At 30.9% G+C, this 21530-nt stretch overlaps 1 protein-coding gene across 9 annotated transcripts in view; it reads left to right on the forward strand.

Moving 5' to 3' along the window:
* LOC120431692 (eye-specific diacylglycerol kinase) overlaps positions 1-21530 on the forward strand; it is a 298340-nt gene that overhangs the window by 232369 nt on the left and 44441 nt on the right. For all 9 annotated transcript variants that reach the window (XM_052706670.1, XM_039596964.2, XM_039596894.2 and 6 more), the window contains 5 exons: positions 10902-11031; positions 16583-16803; positions 16875-16957; positions 17022-17196; positions 19356-19566. In XM_052706670.1, the coding sequence (XP_052562630.1) occupies positions 10902-11031; positions 16583-16803; positions 16875-16957; positions 17022-17196; positions 19356-19566 (820 nt within the window). The remainder of the gene's footprint in view (positions 1-10901; positions 11032-16582; positions 16804-16874; positions 16958-17021; positions 17197-19355; positions 19567-21530) is intronic.

Genomic DNA, 21530 nt, shown 5'->3' on the forward strand with positions numbered 1-21530 from the left:
TTTTATAAAAGTTTTTATTACTAAACTTTTTTTTAAATTTTCTGATTTTTTATGTTAAGGGGATCAAAACCATCTCTTACGCCAGAATATATGCATAACATTTTTTTTTGATTTTTGAGAACAATGATGTTTTTTTGGAAATGATTATAAAAAAATTAAAATCACCTTCAACCCTCTACCAGGCGGGTTTCGATCTACAAATGAGCCAAAAATATATTTTTAACCAATTTTTGATCTTTAAAAGCATTGAATGATCAGATTTTTTTTATCAAAAAACACCTAGAAAAAATATTTTTTGATATATCGATATCTCGAAAACTATTCTTATCTTTTGTCCCGCCCGTGTGGATCAATCGGACCGCGCACTGGACTCACAATCCAGAGGTCGCCGGTTCGAATCCCGCGGCGGGCGCTCTAAAATTCTTTGTGTAAATATGGGTATTCGGCGCCGTCGCTCCGTGCCATACTTTCATACACTTAGGAGCCCAGGGCGGCGAAGTCCTTGTAGATTAAAAGGAAGACACTAGTGGTTGGCATTAGCAATGGTGGCCGACAGCTATAAAGTCAACTTCGTTTTTTCATTCTTATCAATAAAGTAGTTTCATGTTTTTAGATCAAGCCTATCAACTTCAAAATATAAATTATAAGAATGTGAAATGTGTGAATGAAAAAAAAATTTAAATGCATTTTACCCCAGTACAGTTGTTTTGCAGTCATATGTTTGAAAATTTTCAAGTAATGACGAAGAATTTTATACGCGAAGAAAAAACTTTACATCAAAATTCAACAAAAAAAAATCCAAATAGAGCACTTTTCTACCAAAAGCGGAAATAGATTTTATTTTTATTTTTTGATTTGGCTCAAACTTTGTCGGGGCCTTCTCTATGACTAAATAAGCTATTTTGTGTCATTGGTTCACCCAAACAAGGCTCCATACAATTTTGGCAGCTGTCCATACAAAAATGGTACCTACGTGAATATTCGAAAATCTGTAACTTTTGAATGAATTTTCTGATAAATGTGTCTTCGGCAAGATTGTAGGTATGGTGCACTTCCATTCAAGCAGATTTTGCTTTTTTTTCTACAATGTATTCCTTATGGGAGAACTGTCATTTCTTCCACTCAAATCCGGTAATCCATTGTTAAAGACTTTTAAGAAAAAAATAGGTACAAGGAAATATTTTTTGCCGATTTTTTAATTAACTTTTTTTTCACAATTTTTTTTTGGAAAATTTCCCAAAATATGTTTTTTTTTGATTTTCGAGATTTTTTGATATGTTTTAGGGGACAAAAACCCGCAACTTTTGAGCCATAGAGAAGTATGGTCAAAAACTCTGCCGCAGAGTTTTGAATTTTTGAAAAAAAATGATTTTTGGAAAAAAATCGAAATTTTATGCAAAAACAAATTTGACTTAATGTTTTTTATGTAAATTTGAATTTGCCATTGAAAAGTACTTTACAGATTTTTTGATACAAACGTTCAATATTACGCTCTTTTAAAATGTTAGTCCATGTTAGTTTCACGAATGTTTCATTTTTTAAAATTGAAAATCGGATCATTAGTTGCTATCAAACTTTCGGTGGCTATATCTTGAAAATATGGCTCTTTATCTAAAAATCTGTAATGTCCTTATCGATTACAAATTCAATTTTACATAAAAATTGAATTTCCAAAAAATATGTATAAAATTTGGTTTTTATTCCAAAAATCACTATTTTTCAAAAAATCATAACTCGGTGGCAGAATTTTTGACCATACTTCTCTATGGCTCAAAAGTTGTGGGATTTTGTCCCCTAAAACATATAAAAAAAATCTCGAATATCAAAACACACGGCTTTTGGAAAATTGAGTTTAGAAAAAAATGGTTGAAATCAGCCGATTTCGTAGAGAATTGCTCAATATTTTAATATGAGTCCATGCGAAATATGATTATCAATGCGGGAAAATGGATTTCTAATTATTTTCTGTTGATAAAACTCCTATTTGTATAAAACAATGTTTTTGAAGGGGAGTGACATAAACTTTGAATAAGAATTGCAATGGCTAGTGATTAAAAATTAAATTAGGAAAACGGGATTTTTTCCGCGTAACTTTTTTCTTAGGAACCATCCATAAACCACGTGGACACTTTTTTGAAATCTCAGACTCCCCCTCCCCCCCCTCATGGTCAATTTTCATACAAAACAAATCTTTTTTGTATGGAGCGTGGACAATCGCTGACCCCCCCCCTCCTCCCTAAGGTGTCCATGTGGTTTATGGATGGTCCCTTATAGTCCTAATCATACCCTGTTGAATACACCTGATTTATCACAATCTCAAGATTAAGATTTTCGAATATTTCAGGTTTTTTGTTTACCTAAATCTTTAAAATTTCAGATCGAATCAAAAAAGCATTGTTTTTTTTTCAAAAACCTAGTATTTTTTTTGTTTTTGTTTTAAATACTTTTTTGGTAAGTTTCTCCTTGCTAGTTTTGCTTTTTTTTAAATATACAAAGGAACTTATTAATGGAGTATTACTTTCAAATATTGCAAGTTTGAGTAATATTTTCTTTTGAAATTCATTGGAAATTAATAAAAAACAATAAATATTAAAAAATATATATTGATACTTTTATAAGGATGGTTAAGGGGTGGTAGGGTTTCTAATTTCAAGCCAAACTTTCAAAATTCGGTAGCAAAAAATATCACAAAATACTTTATACATTGTTGCATTTATATTACTACCGGCATTTCCAAAATCTCTATGAATTTATAAAAAAAATTTTTCTTTGGTTTTATTTCTTTTCCCGATCTGTAGAACTTCTAATTCCACTTTTTCACAAATCCTATCACGTGGGATGGATTTACTTGTGTTTTTCTGAGATTGTTGATTGCAATTTGGAAGCAAAGTGGTTTCAAATGGATCTTTGAAAATTACTTTATATTTTCTATTCGCACTTTTGTTTAAAAAAAAGTAATCAAAACAGGTTTAAACTATACTTATTTTTTAATGTATCTGTGTTTACATTTGGTCTTTATAATTAGTTCAGTGAACATTAAAAAAAATATGTTTTTAAATCATTAAGTGGTCATCAAATTGAGGGTTATCAGACCACAGAAAGTAGAATGAGTGACATTTTCTCTGTTTTTTATTGTTTTGTATTGGAGTTGAAGCAACAATAGTGCATGAAACACCATAAGAAAAGTTAATTTAAAAACCGGTCACAATATTCTTGTTTTTTTTCCACAGTGCAAAATCCATTTCCACACGGAGAAAAAAGTGTTCCCAAAATCGTGTACAAGTGTTCGTGAAAATGGGAACCACGAACAAAGTGTTCAAATCTCATGGCAATTTGAACACTACCATGGGATTTGAACACTTTGTTTGTGGTTCCCATTTTCATGAACGCTTGTTCACGATTTTGGGAACTCTTTTTTCTCCGTACAATGTCAATAAAAATGCAAAACATTCCATGCATTAAAAAACAAAACTAGACAAAGAAAAACCTTCACTTTTCAAACAGAAAAAAATCAAGAAAAAATATCTTGCTTCGTTTGCATCCTCGCCACGTGGCACGTGCTTCCTACTTTCTTCTTCTTGTCAGCAGCGCTCGCGCCACGGTTTATCTGCGATCTTGGCAGGCGGTGCAATTGTTGCCGATGTTGTTGTGTATCGCAACACTTGTCGCAAATCATGAACAAGTGTGGGAAAGTTGAAGCAGAAGAAAAATGGAAAGGATGGTGGCCAATGCTATGGCAGGAATTTCCCTCCAATTGTTCACATCGAGCTTTTAAACCCTCTTTTTAAAGATGTTGAAAAATTTGAAAAAAGATAACTTGGTGCTTCAGCTGGGAAATTATCTGAGACTTTGAACAAAATTTATTTTTATGATTGCCATCGTAACCACGAAATCAGATAACTTCCACAAATTCATTCTTCAACCTGCAGAGTACATCGACAACAAGAAATGAACCAACTCGTTTCCGTATTCTCGAAACTTTCAACGATTGGATTTCATCCAATTTTTGCCAACTTCCATCAGGTTCAACTCTGCAGCACATTGTTGCCACAAAAGTGAGTGAAAACTTTGCCATAAATCACAATCATCGAAGAAGAGAGGCAGGAGCAACAACTAAAAAATGAGGAAAACTTTCTGCATATCATCAAGTTCAGTTTCTCAGTATTGAATGAAAAATTCTGGAAAAAAGGAAAAAAACTCATACACCAAGTAAATCATCAATCTTTTGTCCTATTCATGGGAACACTCTCTTTTTTTCCGATTTGATGAAGATTGGCTACTGAATGGAGCACAAAAAGCTTCATTACTTTCAAAATGGAAATAGTGTGAATGAAGAATGAGAGACTATTTTTGTATGCTTTTGCATCTTTAAATAAACCAAGAATTTTTTGGGCAGTCAAAAAATCTTTAAAGTCCATTACAAAGCTCATAAAGTCCAAAACGTGCACTGTTCGCTCAAAACCAGTAAATACTTTTTAATGACCCTATAGCAAAAGCGCACACACACACACATGCAACCACCCCATTAACGACCGTGTCAGCGCTTTATCGACACACTTTTGCTCGCGATATATTGGTTCGTGGAAGTAGTGGCGCGGAAAAACACTTTCCCGATCGCCAAAGTCGTAAAAAGTCATGCGACAAGTGAGCGCGCGCCAAGAGTGCAGCAGCAACTGCCGGTTTTTACGGTTCAGTGCGGATATTAATTTCAAACCGCAGCGAAATGAAACATTTTTTTTTTCTTCTGCATCGATGATCAATTTGAAAAGTACTTCATCCCCCCTTTGAAAACGAGAACACGTGGTTTATTTCAAGTTGATTGAAGTCGATGAAAAAGTTGCTAGAATCGACTAACGAGTTGGGTTGGAACAAAAGTGCGGCACAGTTTACTGGAATACTCACTTTTTGAGCTCAGTAATGACGACTTTTTCTGTTCTGGTTCAGTTCACAAAATGCTGAAAAATAATTCAATTTTGTCAATTTTGTCAATTTTGTCAATTTTGTCAATTTTGTCAATTTTGTCAATTTTGTCAATTTTGTCAATTTTGTCAATTTTGTCAATTTTGTCAATTTTGTCAATTTTGTCAATTTTGTCAATTTTGTCAATTTTGTCAATTTTGTCAATTTTGTCAAATTTGTCAATTTTGTCAATTTTGTCAATTTTGTCAATTTTGTCAATTTTGTCAATTTTGTCAATTTTGTCAATTTTGTCAATTTTGTCAATTTTGTCAATTTTGTCAATTTTGTCAATTTTGTCAATTTTGTCAATTTTGTCAATTTTGACAATTTTGTCAATTTTGTCAATTTTGTCAATTTTGTCAATTTTGTCAATTTTGTCAATTTTGTCAATTTTGTCAATTTTGTCAATTTTGTCAATTTTGTCAATTTTGTCAATTTTGTCAATTTTGTCAATTTTGTCAATTATGTCAATTTTTATCAATTTTGTCAATTTTATCAATTTTGTCAATTTTGTCAATTTTGTCAATTTTGTCAATTTTGTCAATTTTGTCAATTTTGTCAATTTTGTCAATTTTGTCAATTTTGTCAATTTTGTCAATTTTGTCAATTTTGTCAATTTTGTCAATTTTATCAATTTTGTCAATTTTGTCAATTTTGTCAATTTTGTCAATTTTGTCAATTTTGTCAATTTTGTCAATTTTGTCAATTTTGTCAATTTTGTCAATTTTGTCAATTTTGTCAATTTTGTCAATTTTGTCAATTTTGTCAATTTTGTCAATTTTGTCAATTTTGTCAATTTTGTCAATTTTGTCAATTTTGTCAATTTTGTCAATTTTGTCAATTTTGTCAATTTTGTCAATTTTGTCAATTTTGTCAATTTTGTCAATTTTGTCAATTTTGTCAATTTTGTCAATTTTGTCAATTTTGTCAATTTTGTCAATTTTGTCAATTTTGTCAATTTTGTCAATTTTGTCAATTTTGTCAATTTTGTCAATTTTGTCAATTTTGTCAATTTTGTCAATTTTGTCAATTTTGTCAATTTTGTCAATTTTGTCAATTTTGTCAATTTTGTCAATTTTGTCAATTTTGTCAATTTTGTCAATTTTGTCAATTTTGTCAATTTTGTCAATTTTGTCAATTTTGTCAATTTTGTCAATTTTGTCAATTTTGTCAATTTTGTCAATTTTGTCAATTTTGTCAATTTTGTCAATTTTGTCAATTTTGTCAATTTTGTCAATTTTGTCAATTTTGTCAATTTTGTCAATTTTGTCAATTTTGTCAATTTTGTCAATTTTGTCAATTTTGTCAATTTTGTCAATTTTGTCAATTTTGTCAATTTTGTCAATTTTGTCAATTTTGTCAATTTTGTCAATTTTGTCAATTTTGTCAATTTTGTCAATTTTGTCAATTTTGTCAATTTTGTCAAAAATACTAAAATACTAAAATACTAAAATACTAAAATACTAAAATACTAAAATACTAAAATACTAAAATACTAAAATACTAAAATACTAAAATACTAAAAAACTAAAATACTAAAATACTAAAATACTAAAATACTAAAATACTAAAATACTAAAATACTAAAATACTAAAATACTAAAATACTAAAATACTAAAATACTTAAATACTAAAATACTAAAATACTAAAATACTAAAATACTAAAATACTAAAATACTAAAATACTAAAATACTAAAATACTAAAATACTAAAATACTAAAATACTAAAATACTAAAATACTAAAATACTAAAATACTTAAATACTAAAATACTAAAATACTAAAATACTAAAATACTAAAATACTAAAATACTAAAATACTAAAATACTAAAATACTAAAATACTAAAATACTAAAATACTAAAATACTAAAATACTAAAATACTAAAATACTAAAATACTAAAATACTAAAATACTAAAATACTAAAATACTAAAATACTAAAATACTAAAATACTAAAATACTAAAATACTAAAATACTAAAATACTAAAATACTAAAATACTAAAATACTATAATACTAAAATACTAAAATACAAAAAAAAATAAAAAAGTTCAAAAATTGAAATTACATGCCACACCGTTTCAACATTTGAATGGAAAAGGTGTTTTAAAGTGCATCACACATCTGTCCTGTTGTTTTACAAAAAATAGTTCTAAGTATAGACAAAAAAATATTTCTGTGTAAAAAAAAGTTTTTGCGATGATGTACACTGGAATTCCATAAAAGTTCAAAATATTTTTAAACGAGGCCAAACCTTCTAAATGTGATTATCAATGCAGAATAGGGCATTTTAGACCGTTTTCAGTTTATTAGACTTCTATCTCCATTGAAATTTTCAAGTTTTTTTTGAAAAAAAATATGCTTTTACCCCCCGATTTTTTGAACCAATTTTGAAGAAGGGGGGGGTGAAATAAACTTTGAAAAATATTTGCAACGGCCTAACTGTAACTGTCACAAAGTCGGGCAACCATCAGTTGCAGTGCCAACTACAAAAGCAGTATAAAAATGTATAATTTTATAGCAGTTTAACTTTATTAGGTGCCTTGGTTCATTAACCTCTACTCCATTTTAACATTTCTTTTCTCAATGGAATCGTTAAAAAGTTCGAATCCTTACCGTATCGTAAAACTACAGAAGATTCCCGACGCCCCAAGGATAATAAAAGCCAGCAGCATCGAGCTCAACGACGACAAAGAACTAAGAAGCATAATAATTCATCCCGTCAATGCACTCGCAACAGACAGTGTGGAACAAAGGAAAAGCTTAAATGCACACCATTTCCACGTGCACGTGCAATCAGGGATGGCAGCGAAGCCCGTTTGATTCATTGCGAAATGCCACGCGACGAACGAGTCGCGAGCTTTGTGGAGCCTTTGATAAATTAGTGAATTTTAAGCTGGTTCGGGAGGATTTTATTTTAAAAGTGTCACGTGATAATCGAAATGACTGTTGAATTTTGACACAAAAGACAAGAAACGAAAAGAAAAGACAAGAAAAGACAGTTGAATTATCACACAAAAGAAAAGGCAAGAAAATACAAAAAAATACAAGAAAATACAAGAAAAGACAACAAAAGACAACAAAAGACAAGAAAAGACAAGAAAAGACATGAAAAGACAAAAAAGACAAGAAAAGAAAAGATAAGAAAAGAAAAGACATGAAAAGAAAAGACAAGAAAAGACAAGAAAAGACAAAAAAGACAAGAAAAGACCAGAAAAGATAAGAAAAGACAAGAAAAGATAAGAAAAGACAAGAAAAGACTAGAAAAGACTAGAAAATACTAGAAAAGACAAGAAAAGACAAGAAAATACAAGAAAAGACAAGAAAAGACAAGAAAAGACAAGAAAAGACAAGAAAAGACAAGAAAAGACAAGAAAAGACAAGAAAAGACAAGAAAAGACAAGAAAAGACAAGAAAAGACAAGAAAAGACAAGAAAAGACAAGAAAAGACAAGAAAAGACAAGAAAAGACAAGAAAGACAAGAAAAGAAAAGATAAGAAAAGAAAAGACATGAAAAGAAAAGACAAGAAAAGACAAGAAAAGACAAAAAAAGACAAGAAAAGATAAGAAAAGACAAGAAAAGATAAGAAAAGACATAAAAAGATAAAAAGACATGAAAATATAAGAAAAGACAAGAAAAGACAAGAAAAGATAAGAAAAGACAAGAAAAGACAAGAAAAGACAAGAAAAGACAAGAAAAGACAAGAAAAGACAAGAAAAGACAAGAAAAGACAAGAAAAGACAAGAAAAGACAAGAAAAGACAAGAAAAGACAAGAAAAGACAAAAAAAGACAAGAAAAGACAAGAAAAGACAAGAAAAGACAAGAAAAGACAAGAAAGACAAGAAAAGAAAAGATAAGAAAAGACATGAAAAGAAAAGACAAGAAAAGACAACAAAAGACAAAAAAAGACAAGAAAAGACAAGAAAAGATAAGAAAAGACAAGAAAAGATAAGAAAAGACATAAAAAAATAAAAAGACATGAAAATATAAGAAAAGAAAAGATAAGAAAAGATAAGAAAAGATAAGAAAAGACAAGAAAAGACAAGAAAAGACAAGAAAAGACAAGAAAAGACAAGAAAAGACAAGAAAAGACAAGAAAAGACAAGAAAAGACAAGAAAAGACAAGAAAAGACAAGAAAAGACAAGAAAAGACAAGAAAAGACAAGAAAAGACAAGAAAAGACAAGAAAAGACAAGAAAATACAAGAAAGACAAGAAAAGAAAAGATAACAAAAGAAAAGACATGAAAAGAAAAGACAAGAAAAGACAAAAACAGACAAGAAAAGACAAGAAAAGACAAGAAAAGACAAGAAAAGACAAGAAAAGACAAGAAAAGACAAGAAAAGACAAGAAAAGACAAGAAAAGACAAGAAAAGACAAGAAAAGACAAGAAAAGACAAGAAAAGACAAGAAAAGACAAGAAAGACAAGAAAAGAAAAGATAAGAAAAGAAAAGACTTGAAAAGAAAAGACAAGAAAAGACAAGAAAAGACAAAAAAAGACAAGAAAAGACAAGAAAAGATAAGAAAAGACAAGAAAAGATAAGAAAAGACATAAAAAGATAAAAAGACATGAAAATATAAGAAAAGACAAGAAAAGACAAGAAAAGATAAGAAAAGATAAGAAAAGACAAGAAAAGACAAGAAAAGACAAGAAAAGACAAGAAAAGACAAGAAAAGACAAGAAAAGACAAGAAAAGACAAGAAAAGACAAGAAAAGACAAAAAAAGACAAGAAAAGACAAGAAAAGACAAGAAAAGACAAGAAAGACAAGAAAAAAAAGATAAGAAAAGAAAAGACATGAAAAGAAAAGACAAGAAAAGACAAAAAAAAGACAAGAAAAGACAAGAAAAGATAAGAAAAGACAAGAAAAGATAAGAAAAGACATAAAAAAATAAAAAGACATGAAAATATAAGAAAAGACAAGAAAAGATAAGAAAAGACAAGAAAAGACAAGAAAAGACAAGAAAAGACAAGAAAAGACAAGAAAAGACAAGAAAAGACAAGAAAAGACAAGAAAAGACAAGAAAAGACAAGAAAAGACAAGAAAAGACAAGAAAAGACAAGAAAAGACAAGAAAATACAAGAAAAGGCAAGAAAAGACAAAAAAAGACACGAAAATGAAAAAAAAACAAGAAATGCTAGAAAGACATCTCTCTTTATGGCTTTGGCTTCGAGACTTCTTTCTTGTCTTTTCTTGTCGTCAATAAAGATCTATATCGATGTGAAAAAGCTGTTTCACTTGCTATACATTTGTCAAACCAGCCATAATGTCTTTTACACCAAGAGTTCGTTTTAATTATATGGATTACTCGGCCAATCATAAAATATGCAAATTCCGTTCCAATTATCGCCCCGCCGCCTGAATGTATGTGTACAACAACAAACACAACCCTCCAATAATTAATACACAAAACGAAAGAGAAAACACACATACACACGATTTTTTTGGTCCAACTCAATTTGTCCTGGCCAAGCCACCATATTGTGGGGACACGCTTTGTTGAATAATTAATTCATTTTCGCATTATTACCGCTCTAAATGGTGGCGGCGCCACTGTCGCAAAAAAAAAGGAAAACGGTGGCTCTCTGTATTATTTATTTTCCATTTTATGACGATTGCGTGTGCCATGCGAGAGGGCATTTTCCCGCGAATCAAACGTTGAGTTGTAAAGATAAGAGGGGAAAAAAGAATCAAGACATAAATTAAAACTAACAACGTACCGCAGAACATGGATTTGCACTTTTTCCTCCCGCGAAGTGGCTCTTAACCTCAGCGCTTTCTCCTTGCTCTTATGTGCTATACCTTAAGTTCTGCTCTTCTGACTGCACTTGTTTTTCCCCCACTCTACCGGAATTGTAGAGTACCAACCCCTGCAAAATTAATTATATTTTCTCCACTTTTCTTTTCACTTTTCCACCTCTCTTTTTTGCAGTCACTCCAAGCGAAGCTCTCGTTTAGTTCTAAGGAAATTGTTGCTTTATCATGTGCCTGGTGTAAATCATCATATCATAACAAGGAAGCGTGCTTCAACCCGGAACGGATCGGCGAGGAGTGCACGCTAGGTGAGTGTAGACATGTGGTGTGGGAGGGGGGTTCAGAGCCCTGCGGTGTAATCGGAGCCTTTCGGCAACAATGTTGTGCGTTGATTTGTGGGATTATAATTGCAGTTGGAAAGGTGTAATATGATTGAGCGGCTGGGATACGTTGTTACAGATAGTTCTGGGAAATCTATATAGATGCATCAGCCTGTATGTTACAATTGTAGCTCAACTGGATTAAACTATAACCTGTAAATAAAAGAGGGTGCTAATTGGAATGATAATGGAGGACGGCATTGACTACATTGAATTACGCAAATTTAAAGAACATCAAATCTGAACAGAAATCGACATCGTTAAAAAAGAAAGAATCAAATCTATAAACTTGAATCAAAAGCAAGCAGACCCAACTCGGTTTGATAACACCGACCAACAAAACTTCTGCGCAGGTTCATGGAATTTTGGGTCCCCATCCCCATACAAACTTTGGAGAAAATCTATATTATATTTTTTAAATATTAAAAAAAAATATCAAATAGCACGTGTTTCTGGAGACCTCAAATTTTAGGCTTCCATTCGGGTTGAGCCTGCGCATTCAATTTTATCAATTTTTGTTGGTCAGTATTATCCATCAATTCTTTCAGTTTCAGCGATTGTCCATGGATCCATACAAAAAAAGATTTTTTTTGCAATTCCGCTGTGAAACTGCCAACTTTTCCTGTCCTTCTGGAGAAACGAAATGGCCTACTTTTCCCTACCAAAAATAACAGAATGGAAAATTAACACCTTTCAATACCAGTGCTGAAAAGTTGAACTTTTGAACACTAGTACCGAAAAGTAACATTTTCAATATTTTTTAGTTTTGAACGGTGAATTTTTCTAGCACATGGATGTTTGACATGAAATTCAATTCAAAAAGCGTTTTTTCGGAATTGCAAATAAGTGTGGTAAGCAACTCTTTGCAACACATTTTTTTTTCTTTGGAAATTGTTCACGAGAGTCAACACACTACAGCAGGAACGCATCAGTCGTTTTTTTTTTTGACCGTAATTGTGCTGAAAACTCAAATTTTACTGAACTATCAGTTGATTTTTGGAAATATGCTGTTAAACGGTAAAAATTACTGAAACTCAGTAAAAACTAGAGGTGGGCAAAGCCGCTCTTTTTTAGGAGCCGCTCATTTTCGTTCGCTCATTAAAAAGAGCCGCTCTTTTGAACGGCTCTTTCGCTCTTTTTCAAAATATGAATTAAAAGGTTATTTTTAAGAATGGTTTGAATGGTTTGTCCCGCCCGTGTGGATCAATCGGACCGCGCACTGGACTCACAATCCAGAGGTCGCCGGTTCGAATCCCGCGGCGGGCGCTCTAAAATTCTTTATGTAAATATGGGTATTCGGCGCCGTCGCTCCGTGCCATACTTTCATACACTTAGGAGCCCAGGGCGGCGAAGTCCTTGTAGATAAAAAAGGAAGACACTAGTGGTTGGTACTGCAGTTCTCTACGGAATCGGTCTTTTTTCTTCAATTTTAATTTTCTTATTTTTTAATCCGGCTGAAACTTTTTTGGTACGTCCGGTATGCATCATTAGTTCGTTCATATAATTTTCCATACAAATTTGGCAGCTGTCTATACAAAAATGATAAGTGAAAATTCAAAAATCTGTTTCTTTTGAAGGAATTTTTTGATCGATTTGGTGTCTTGGGCAAAGTTGTAGGATGAATATCCCAAGTAGCACTCATAACTTGTCGATTGTTGAATAATAGTTAGACAGCTGTTTTTGATCAACATACGAGAAAAAATGTCAACGTTAGTTAAATAACTGTTTGTTTCACTGCTTGTATAACTTACTTATGTAACTCTTGAGATTTGTGCCACACAAGTGTTAAAACACAGTCAACATCACTCTTTTCCAACTTTAACACACAACATAGGGAATATTTTCACATGTTTGTGAGGGTAAGCACTTGCTCCTAACTCCATCCAATTTGCTGATTTTCACTATTTAAACAATTTATTTTGGAACAATTTTGATAGAAACTTGCTTGCTCACTTCCTTTTGGGCTATTTATCACTTTATTTCACTTGAAAACACTTTTTATGAGCTGTAATTGAACGTCAAAGTGCTGATATGCCAAGATGCTGTTCCCTCATCTGCAATGTTTACTCGAAAACAGTTTGTTGAATAAAAACAATATTGCACTGTTTGTTTCACTGCTTATCTAACATTGTCATGTGACGGCATCTTCTGAAAAATGTGCGTGGCCAACCATTCTATAAATAACCTTAGGTTTTCTCGCTTTGTTACACAAATGTTCTCGGAGAATAGATTATATAACTGATGCTCAACATACATATTCAACTTGACATTGCGTGTTGTTAGGCGGTGTAAAATTTGAACATGAGGAATTTAGAGTTTCAATAATATGTTGGAGTTATAAAAACTGACTTGAAACAAACTTATATAACTTCAATTCCAATGACAGCCTTCGTTGGAGTTGAGTTCTTTAGCTAACAAAACAGACAGCAGCCTTCTTATTGACGCTTGGGCCAGCTTGTTTACTATGAAGCCCAGTGGAGAGATGTGGAAGCGCGCCTGGACCTGCCGTGGAGATAACAACAAATCGTCGAAATCATCGGATCACCGGTAGACTGCGGGCCAAAATTGTTTTTCTTTTTTTAAATTCAATTTCGAATTATTTTTAATAAATCTGGCAGAAACAAGCGAACTTTTTTTTAATTAGCTTCGTCGTTGATTGAAATTCTAATAAGAAACGTTTGTTTACATGTAAGTTAGTCGACGGTTAGACAGCTGTTTTCAATCTAACTTTCCTCTCCAGTGTGCGCTTTGATTTGACAGCACAGCCCTTAACCACGCCCCCTTTTTTTCGTTGAATCTCTTGTTAGATAGCACAGTGTTGTCAAATACATTTGTACAACTTACTCTGATAACTTGCATCTTTTTCTTGCAAGTTATACAACAGAAAAAAGTGCGCTTTTTCCAGTTCACAGGAGTTGTAGAACAAGTTGTGGTAACGAGGCGGATTGGTTATACAACTAGTTAGGAAATACGTTTATCTGACAAAGTGTGTTGCTTGGGATGGCAATCAAAAAGTACCTTAGTGAAATTTTTTTGAAAATGACGTGATATCGAATTTTTAACCCTTTTGAAATGTTAGTCTTGATTTAAAAAAAATGAAAATATTGTTTTCGAAAAGATCGGAAAATTACACGGATGTTTCATATTTCAACATTGTAAATCGGACCGTTCGTTGCTGAGATATCGACGTTAGAAAATGTTGGGTTTTTTGGGTGAGACTTAGCAAACATCAATTTTCCTATTTAAAACCTTTGCATGGCAATATCTCAGCAACAAAGGGTCGTATCAACAATGTTCAAAAAAGCAAAATTTAGAGAATTTTCTCAGCTTTTCGAAAATATTTTTTTCAAAAGTGGGCAAACATGGGCACTAATTTGAAAAAAATGAAAAAATGCGATTATTTTGAAAAAAGTTACCTGAAAATGGCTATAACTTGAAAACGGTGCACTTTATCAAAATTTCACTCAAGTACTTTTTGATTGCAAATTCGATTTTATATCGAAAAATGAAGTTGAAAAATTTCGCGACCAATATTTCGATTTTTTGAAAAAATCTATATTGTTTCAAAAAATCATAACTCGGTCAAAGATTTTTTGCCCATTCTGGAAATTTCTGAAAAGTTGGCATTTGATGTCCTCAAAAAAATATCAGAAAAAAAAATATAAGTAAGTAAAAGTCAAGTTTTGGTGACAAAAAGTGAAATAAAAAATCGCCAACATTTTTTTTACCGTGTGTCATTTTTTTTCAGTGTAGTCCATATTCATACCTACAACTTTGCCGAAGACACCAAATCGATCAAAAAATTCCTTCAAAAGATACTGATTTTTGAATTTTCACATATAATTTTTGTATGGACAGTAGGGTGCCCAGAATATGGGACTTTTTCTCAAAACCTCGCTCCACAAGCTGAATATTGTTCCTTGAGCTATTTTAGGACTCTGGGCCAAATATGAGCAAAATCGGTCAACATTTACCCATTGATACTCGAAGGTGAAGTTTGTATGGGAAAAATCGAAAAAATTTATGGAAAACCCAATTTTCTAACGGTTTGGTCTGCACGGTGCGCTACTTTTCTTCATATATTCCCAAAAGTTGATCCTGAAAAGTTAGCGATTTAAAAAAGTCATTTTTGTATGAAAAACATTTTTTTCACCAACTTTAAGCTTGGGTATCAATGGGTTAATCTCAACCAGTTTCGCTCAAAATTTGCACAGATGCTTAAAATAACCCAAAAAACCGTTTTCCGCTTGTGGAGCAGGGGGTCATTTTTTTGGGCACCCTAATGGACAGCTGCCAAATTTGTATGGAAAATTATATGAACGAACTATAATGCAAAATGGCTTCTTGGGGCATACCGAAGGCACCAAAAAAGTTTCAGCCGGATTAAAAAATACAAAAAAAAAATCGAATCACCGAAATCTCAGGGAATTGCTCAATAACAGAACGCTCCCACAACTTACAACTTTGTCAAAGATCCCTTCTCAAAATACATGTTTTTTAAACATTTTCATGGCACTTTTCTATGGACAGCCCCCAAATTTGTATGAAGACTTGTGTGGAAAAACTAATGATCCAAATGACTTATTTGGATCTCAGAAATTGGTGGAAAAAGTTTCATCGAAATTTAAAAAATACAAAAAATAGAAACATTTTTCTTTTGCGAAATTATAGGGAACTGCTCATAAGGACAAAAAAAACTGAAGACGAGAAGCCTAAAAGAGTTCAAAGAATTGAAGGCTAGAAAAATAAAAGAAATAGAAAATGGGTGAGATTAAAAAATAGGAAAACCAAATGAAAATTAAAAAAAACTGCAAACAGGAAGTATAAGAAATTTTAAAACCCTAACGTTATGAGAAAAGAAACCAACTGTTTAAAAAATGCAAGACTAGAACAATGAAACATCAGGAGGCAGGATTCATCCATGGATTTAAAATACCAGCGATAAGAACACGAAGTTGTAGGAATTCTAGAAATGATAAGACAGAACAAAAATTGCTGGGGAACAAAAAAATCATAAAAAATATGCAGAAAAAACATACATTCTAAGACCTTGAAGCAAATGTCGAAGAGGAAATGTCAATGATTAAATAGAAAAGATTAAAGACACAATACTCGAAAAAACGGTAAAGTTTAGATCAGTGAACCATCTGGTAAAATGAACAAAAGAGCAATAATGAACTACACTACCGAATTTCGGTAAGATTTTACTAAATTCGGCAGTAAACAGAAAAAATACTTGACAAAAAAACAGAACTAAAAAGGAAAGAAGAGGATTTTTCATACATTGCACAAAATAATGTAAAAAATATGTCAATAACATATTTAAAATAACAGAAAGAAATGGGTACATAAGTATGAAAAATCAGTGTAGAAAGAAAAAAAAAAGTAAAAACTAATAAAATCGACAACGACACCATAAAACTAAAAGTTCAAAATTAGGCGCTCTAAGAAAATAACAAACATCCTTTCTCCCCCTCAGGAACGCACCGCAGCATCGTGGTGCCACCGTCGTGGATCGTCAAGCTGCCGCGCAAGGGCAGCTTCAAGTCGTCGCTGCGAAAGTCCACCCAGAAGAAGAAGAAGGCCGGCAAGAAGCCGTCGGTGCCGAAGGAGCCGCGCACGTTCGTCATCAAGCCGATCCCGACGGCGAACCTGACGCCGGTGCTGGTGTTTATCAATCCGAAATCGGGCGGAAATCAAGTAAGTGGGGAGGTTGAAAGCGAACAAAGCTTGTTGTTGCTAACAAATTGTGTTTTTTTCTTCGCTTGCAGGGTGCCAAATTGCTTCAAAAGTTCCAGTGGTTGCTGAACCCACGGCAGGTGTTCGATCTGACGCAAGGGGGACCAAAAATGGGGTGAGTTGTGACAAATAACAACATTTGTTATCGATTAATCCTAACAACGTTTGTTCCTACCTAGGTTGGAGATGTTTCGCAAGGTGCCCCAGCTGCGGGTGTTGGCCTGCGGTGGCGACGGAACCGTCGGTTGGGTTCTGTCCGTGCTGGACCAAATTAACTTTGTGCCTCCGCCGGCGGTGGGAGTGCTTCCGCTGGGAACCGGAAACGACCTGGCTCGAGCCCTCGGATGGGGTGGTGTAAGTATTTCTTCTTTTTTTTTTTTTTGGTTTAGCCATTTAACAAGACTCGTTAGCTCGTGTTCATTTCGCTGTCGCAAGCAAATCGAGCATCATCATGACTGATGATTTGCACACAAAATGAGGAGTGGAAAAACCGGCAAAAATGGTATCGAATCAAATATTATTGACGAAGCAAAGTAAATGGCGCGCGTGGTCGTCGAATACGTACCTCTGATGGATCGGGATTGGATTGGAATGTGGAATCGAAACCGTTTAGCTAAACGACTTTTGGTTGCGCTTTCTATGGTCTGTCTGGGATGCCAATGGTTGAACTAGGGAGGGCGCCATTGATGGAAACTGTTAGGGTGATCAATTGAAGAACATTTCAATAAAAATATATTTTTAAGTTAAACATGTTCTTAAATGTTCAGTTAATTTAAATTTTAACTTGAAATAGATTTTGATTAAAATATTTGACACTTAAAAAAATAATGATTTTACACAACTTTATGTTGTGATTCAATTCATATCAATAAAAAATCCAGTTTTTTATATAAAACACGGTATTTTGTAAAATTTTAGCAATTAACACTAAAAACTCTATTTATTGAAAATGATAACAAAGTTTTGATAGTCATTTGATAACCACACTGAAAATTCTGAACAATTTTGTGTTTAAAAAAAAATTAGAAACTTGAAAAAAAATGTTTGTTTTTTTTTCAAAAGAGTTTTAATAAATAACAAATAATATTTTTATAATTTACTGAAGAGTAATTCTCTACATTTTCGCATGTCTACACTTTTTTGTATTTGTTAAATTTGAATGAAGCTTTGTCCATGCTTGCTTACATCCATGTTTTTTTTTTTGACAAAGGGTTATTTGTAAAAAAAACATTTTGCACCATAAGTTTTTCATTACAAGGCTTCATACAATTTTGCGGGCTGTTGTATGACCATGTGACATGTGACATGTGAATATTCGAAAATCTGTATCTTGAGAAGTGATTTTCTGGTTAAGGAGAAAGAAAAGTAATAAGTACACGAAAAAAAGCTTTCCGGGTTTTTTAATTGACTTTTTATCATTAAAATTTTTATTCCAAAAAATATTTTTTTTCCGCTTTTTTATATGTTTTGGGGAATAAACAATGCATATTTTACTCAAGAGTGTCGGACTGTACAAAGCTGGCACCGGAGATATTAATTTGAAAAATCAGGGGGTTCTTTTCTTTATTTTTTTTTTTATTGCAAAAACTGAACATTTTTGGAAAAAAATAAATCAAAATGCCCGCAATTTGAAAACGGTGTACCTTATTTTAAAAAAAATGTGTAAAGTCATTTTCGATAGCAAATTTGATTCATCCATCCAAAAATACATTGCGTTACTAGATTTTGCACCATCCTAAACTGCATAAGTTCTATAGTTTACTCTCCCAAACATATAAAAATAGCATTGGGAAAGTAACCTTTTAGCGATAAAAATGAAATGAAAAACCAGAATATATATATTTTTTTTCGTGTTCCTTTTTTCTCAAAAGTACAAATCGTAACCTAGAACTTTGCAAAAAAAACCAAATCGATCCAAAGATTCCTTCTCAAGTGCAATTTTCGTTCAACTAATATGTAAATTTAAATATTGTCTTAGAACGCAAATATGTGCCTCAAAACAACTTGTTAAATGGGTATATTCTGGTAATGACACAAAATAATCTTCTCCAGAAATTGGCCAACCTATTAAACGTTACAACATATCCCATTACATTGATTCAACCATTCTCCATTCGACTCCTCATTCTATCTCTAGGCAACTTTGGCCACCCCCCACGTGGGCTCTCTTTCGAAAGTACTCGAAGCACCCATCTGTACAAATTCCTCGCACTGCATGTATAGAAATAAAATAATATTTGATTTGAAGAGATAAAAATAAATTGATTGAAAACGTGATTGTTTTTGATGTTGTCGTCCTCCTCGGTTTGGTTTGCCACAGGAAATCGGAATCGGAATTGATTTTGAAATTTGTCCTCACTTCTATAGACGCGGAAAGAGCCCCTCCGGTTAGGCCAAACGATTCCCGGATTATTTACGGCAAATTGAATTTGCCATCGCCGTGTCATTACGCCGGAATCGGAATCGAAATCGAATACTGACTCGTTTACTTGTTCTATTTTCCCCTCCCGCAGGGCTACACGGACGAACCGATCGGGAAGATTCTGGACAACATCGGCGACTCGGACACGGTGCTGCTGGACCGGTGGAACCTCAAGGTGGAGCCAAATCCGTCCGTGCAAAACGCCGATCCCGGCAAGGACAACCTGCCGCTGAACGTGGTCAACAACTACTTCTCGCTGGGCGTCGATGCCCACATCGCGCTGGAGTTTCACGAGGCGAGAGGTGAGTCTTAACTAAAAATTCTAAAAATTCTAAAAATTCTTAAAATTCTTAAAATTCTTAAAATTTTAAAAATTCTTAAAATTCCTAAAATTCTTAAAATTCTTAAAATTCTTAAAATTCTTAAAATTCTTAAAATTCTTAAAATTCTTAAAATTCTTAAAATTCTTAAAATTCTTAAAATTCTTAAAATTTTTAAAATTCTTAAAATTCTTAAAATTCTTAAAATTCTTAAAATTCTTAAAATTCTTAAAATTCTTAAAATTCTTAAAATTCTTAAAATTCTTAAAATTCTTAAAATTCTTAAAATTCTTAAAATTCTTAAAATTCTTAAAATTCTTAAAATTCTTAAAATTCTTAAAATTCTTAAAATTCTTAAAATTCTTAAAATTCTTAAAATTCTTAAAATTCTTAAAATTCTTAAAATTCTTAAAATTCTTAAAATTCTTAAAATTCTTAAAATTCTTAAAATTCTTAAAATTCTTAAAATTCTTAAAATTCTTAAAATTCTTAAAATTCTTAAAATTCTTAAAATTCTTAAAATTCTTAAAATTCTTAAAATTCTTAAAATTCTTAAAATTCTTAAAATTCTTAAAATTCTTAAAATTCTTAAAATTCTTAAAATTCTTAAAATTCTTAAAATTCTTAAAATTCTTAAAATTCTTAAAATTCTTAAAATTCTTAAAATTCTTAAAATTCTTAAAATTCTTAAAATTCTTAAAATTCTTAAAATTCTTAAAATTCTTAAAATTCTTAAAATTCTTAAAATTCTTAAAATTTTTAAAATTCTTAAAATTCTTAAAATTCTTAAAATTCTTAAAATTCTTAAAATTCTTAAAATTCTTAAAATTCTTAAAATTCTTAAAATTCTTAAAATTCTTAAAATTCTTAAAATTCTTAAAATTCTTAAAATTCTTAAAATTCTTAAAATTCTTAAAATTCTTAAAATTCTTAAAATTTTTAAAATTCTTAAAATTCTTAAAATTCTTAAAATTCTTAAAATTCTTAAAATTCTTAAAATTCTTAAAATTCTTAAAATTCTTAAAATTCTTAAAATTCTTAAATTTTTAAAATTCTTAAACTTCTTAAAATTCTTAAAATTCTTAAAATTCTTAAAATTCTTAAAATTCTTAAAATTCTTAAAATTCTTAAAATTCTTAGAATTCTTAAAAATCTTAAAATTCTTAAAATTCTTAAAATTCTTAAAATTCTTAAAATTCTTAAGATTCTTAAAATTCTTAAAATTCTTAAAATTCTTAAAATTCTTAAAATTCTTAAAATTCTTAAAATTCTTAAAATTCTTAAAATTCTTAAAATTCTTAAAATTCTTAAAATTCTTAAAATTCTTAAAATTCTTAAAATTCTTAACATTCTTAAAATTCTTAAAATTCTTAAAATTCTTAAAATTCTTAAAATTCTTAAAAATTCTTAAAATTTTTAAAATTCTTAAAATTCTTAAAATTCTTAAAATTCTTAAAATTCTTAAAATTCTTAAAATTCTTAAAATTCTTAAAATTCTTAAAATTCTTAAAATTCTTAAAATTCTTAAAATTCTTAAAATTCTTAAAATTCTTAAAATTCTTAAAATTCTTAAAATTCTTAAAATTCTTAAAATTCTTAAAATTCTTAAAATTCTTAAAATTCTTAAAATTCTTAAAATTCTTAAAATTCTTAAAATTATTAAAATTCTTTAAATTCTTTAAATTCTTAAAATTCTTAAAATTCTTAAAATTCTTAAAATTCTTAAAATTCTTAAAATTCTTAAAATTCTTAAAATTCTTAAAATTCTTAAAAATTTTAAAATTCTTAAAATTCTTAAAATTCTTAAAATTCTTAAAATTCTTAAAATTCTTAAAATTCTTAAAATTCTTAAAATTCTTAAAATTCTTAAAATTCTTAAAATTCTTAAAATTCTTAAAATTCTTAAAATTCTTAAAATTCTTAAAATTCTTAAAATTCTTAAAATT

The sequence above is a fragment of the Culex pipiens genome, chromosome 1, assembly GCF_016801865.2.
Source record: "Culex pipiens pallens isolate TS chromosome 1, TS_CPP_V2, whole genome shotgun sequence".
Classification (NCBI taxonomy): domain Eukaryota; kingdom Metazoa; phylum Arthropoda; class Insecta; order Diptera; family Culicidae; genus Culex; species Culex pipiens.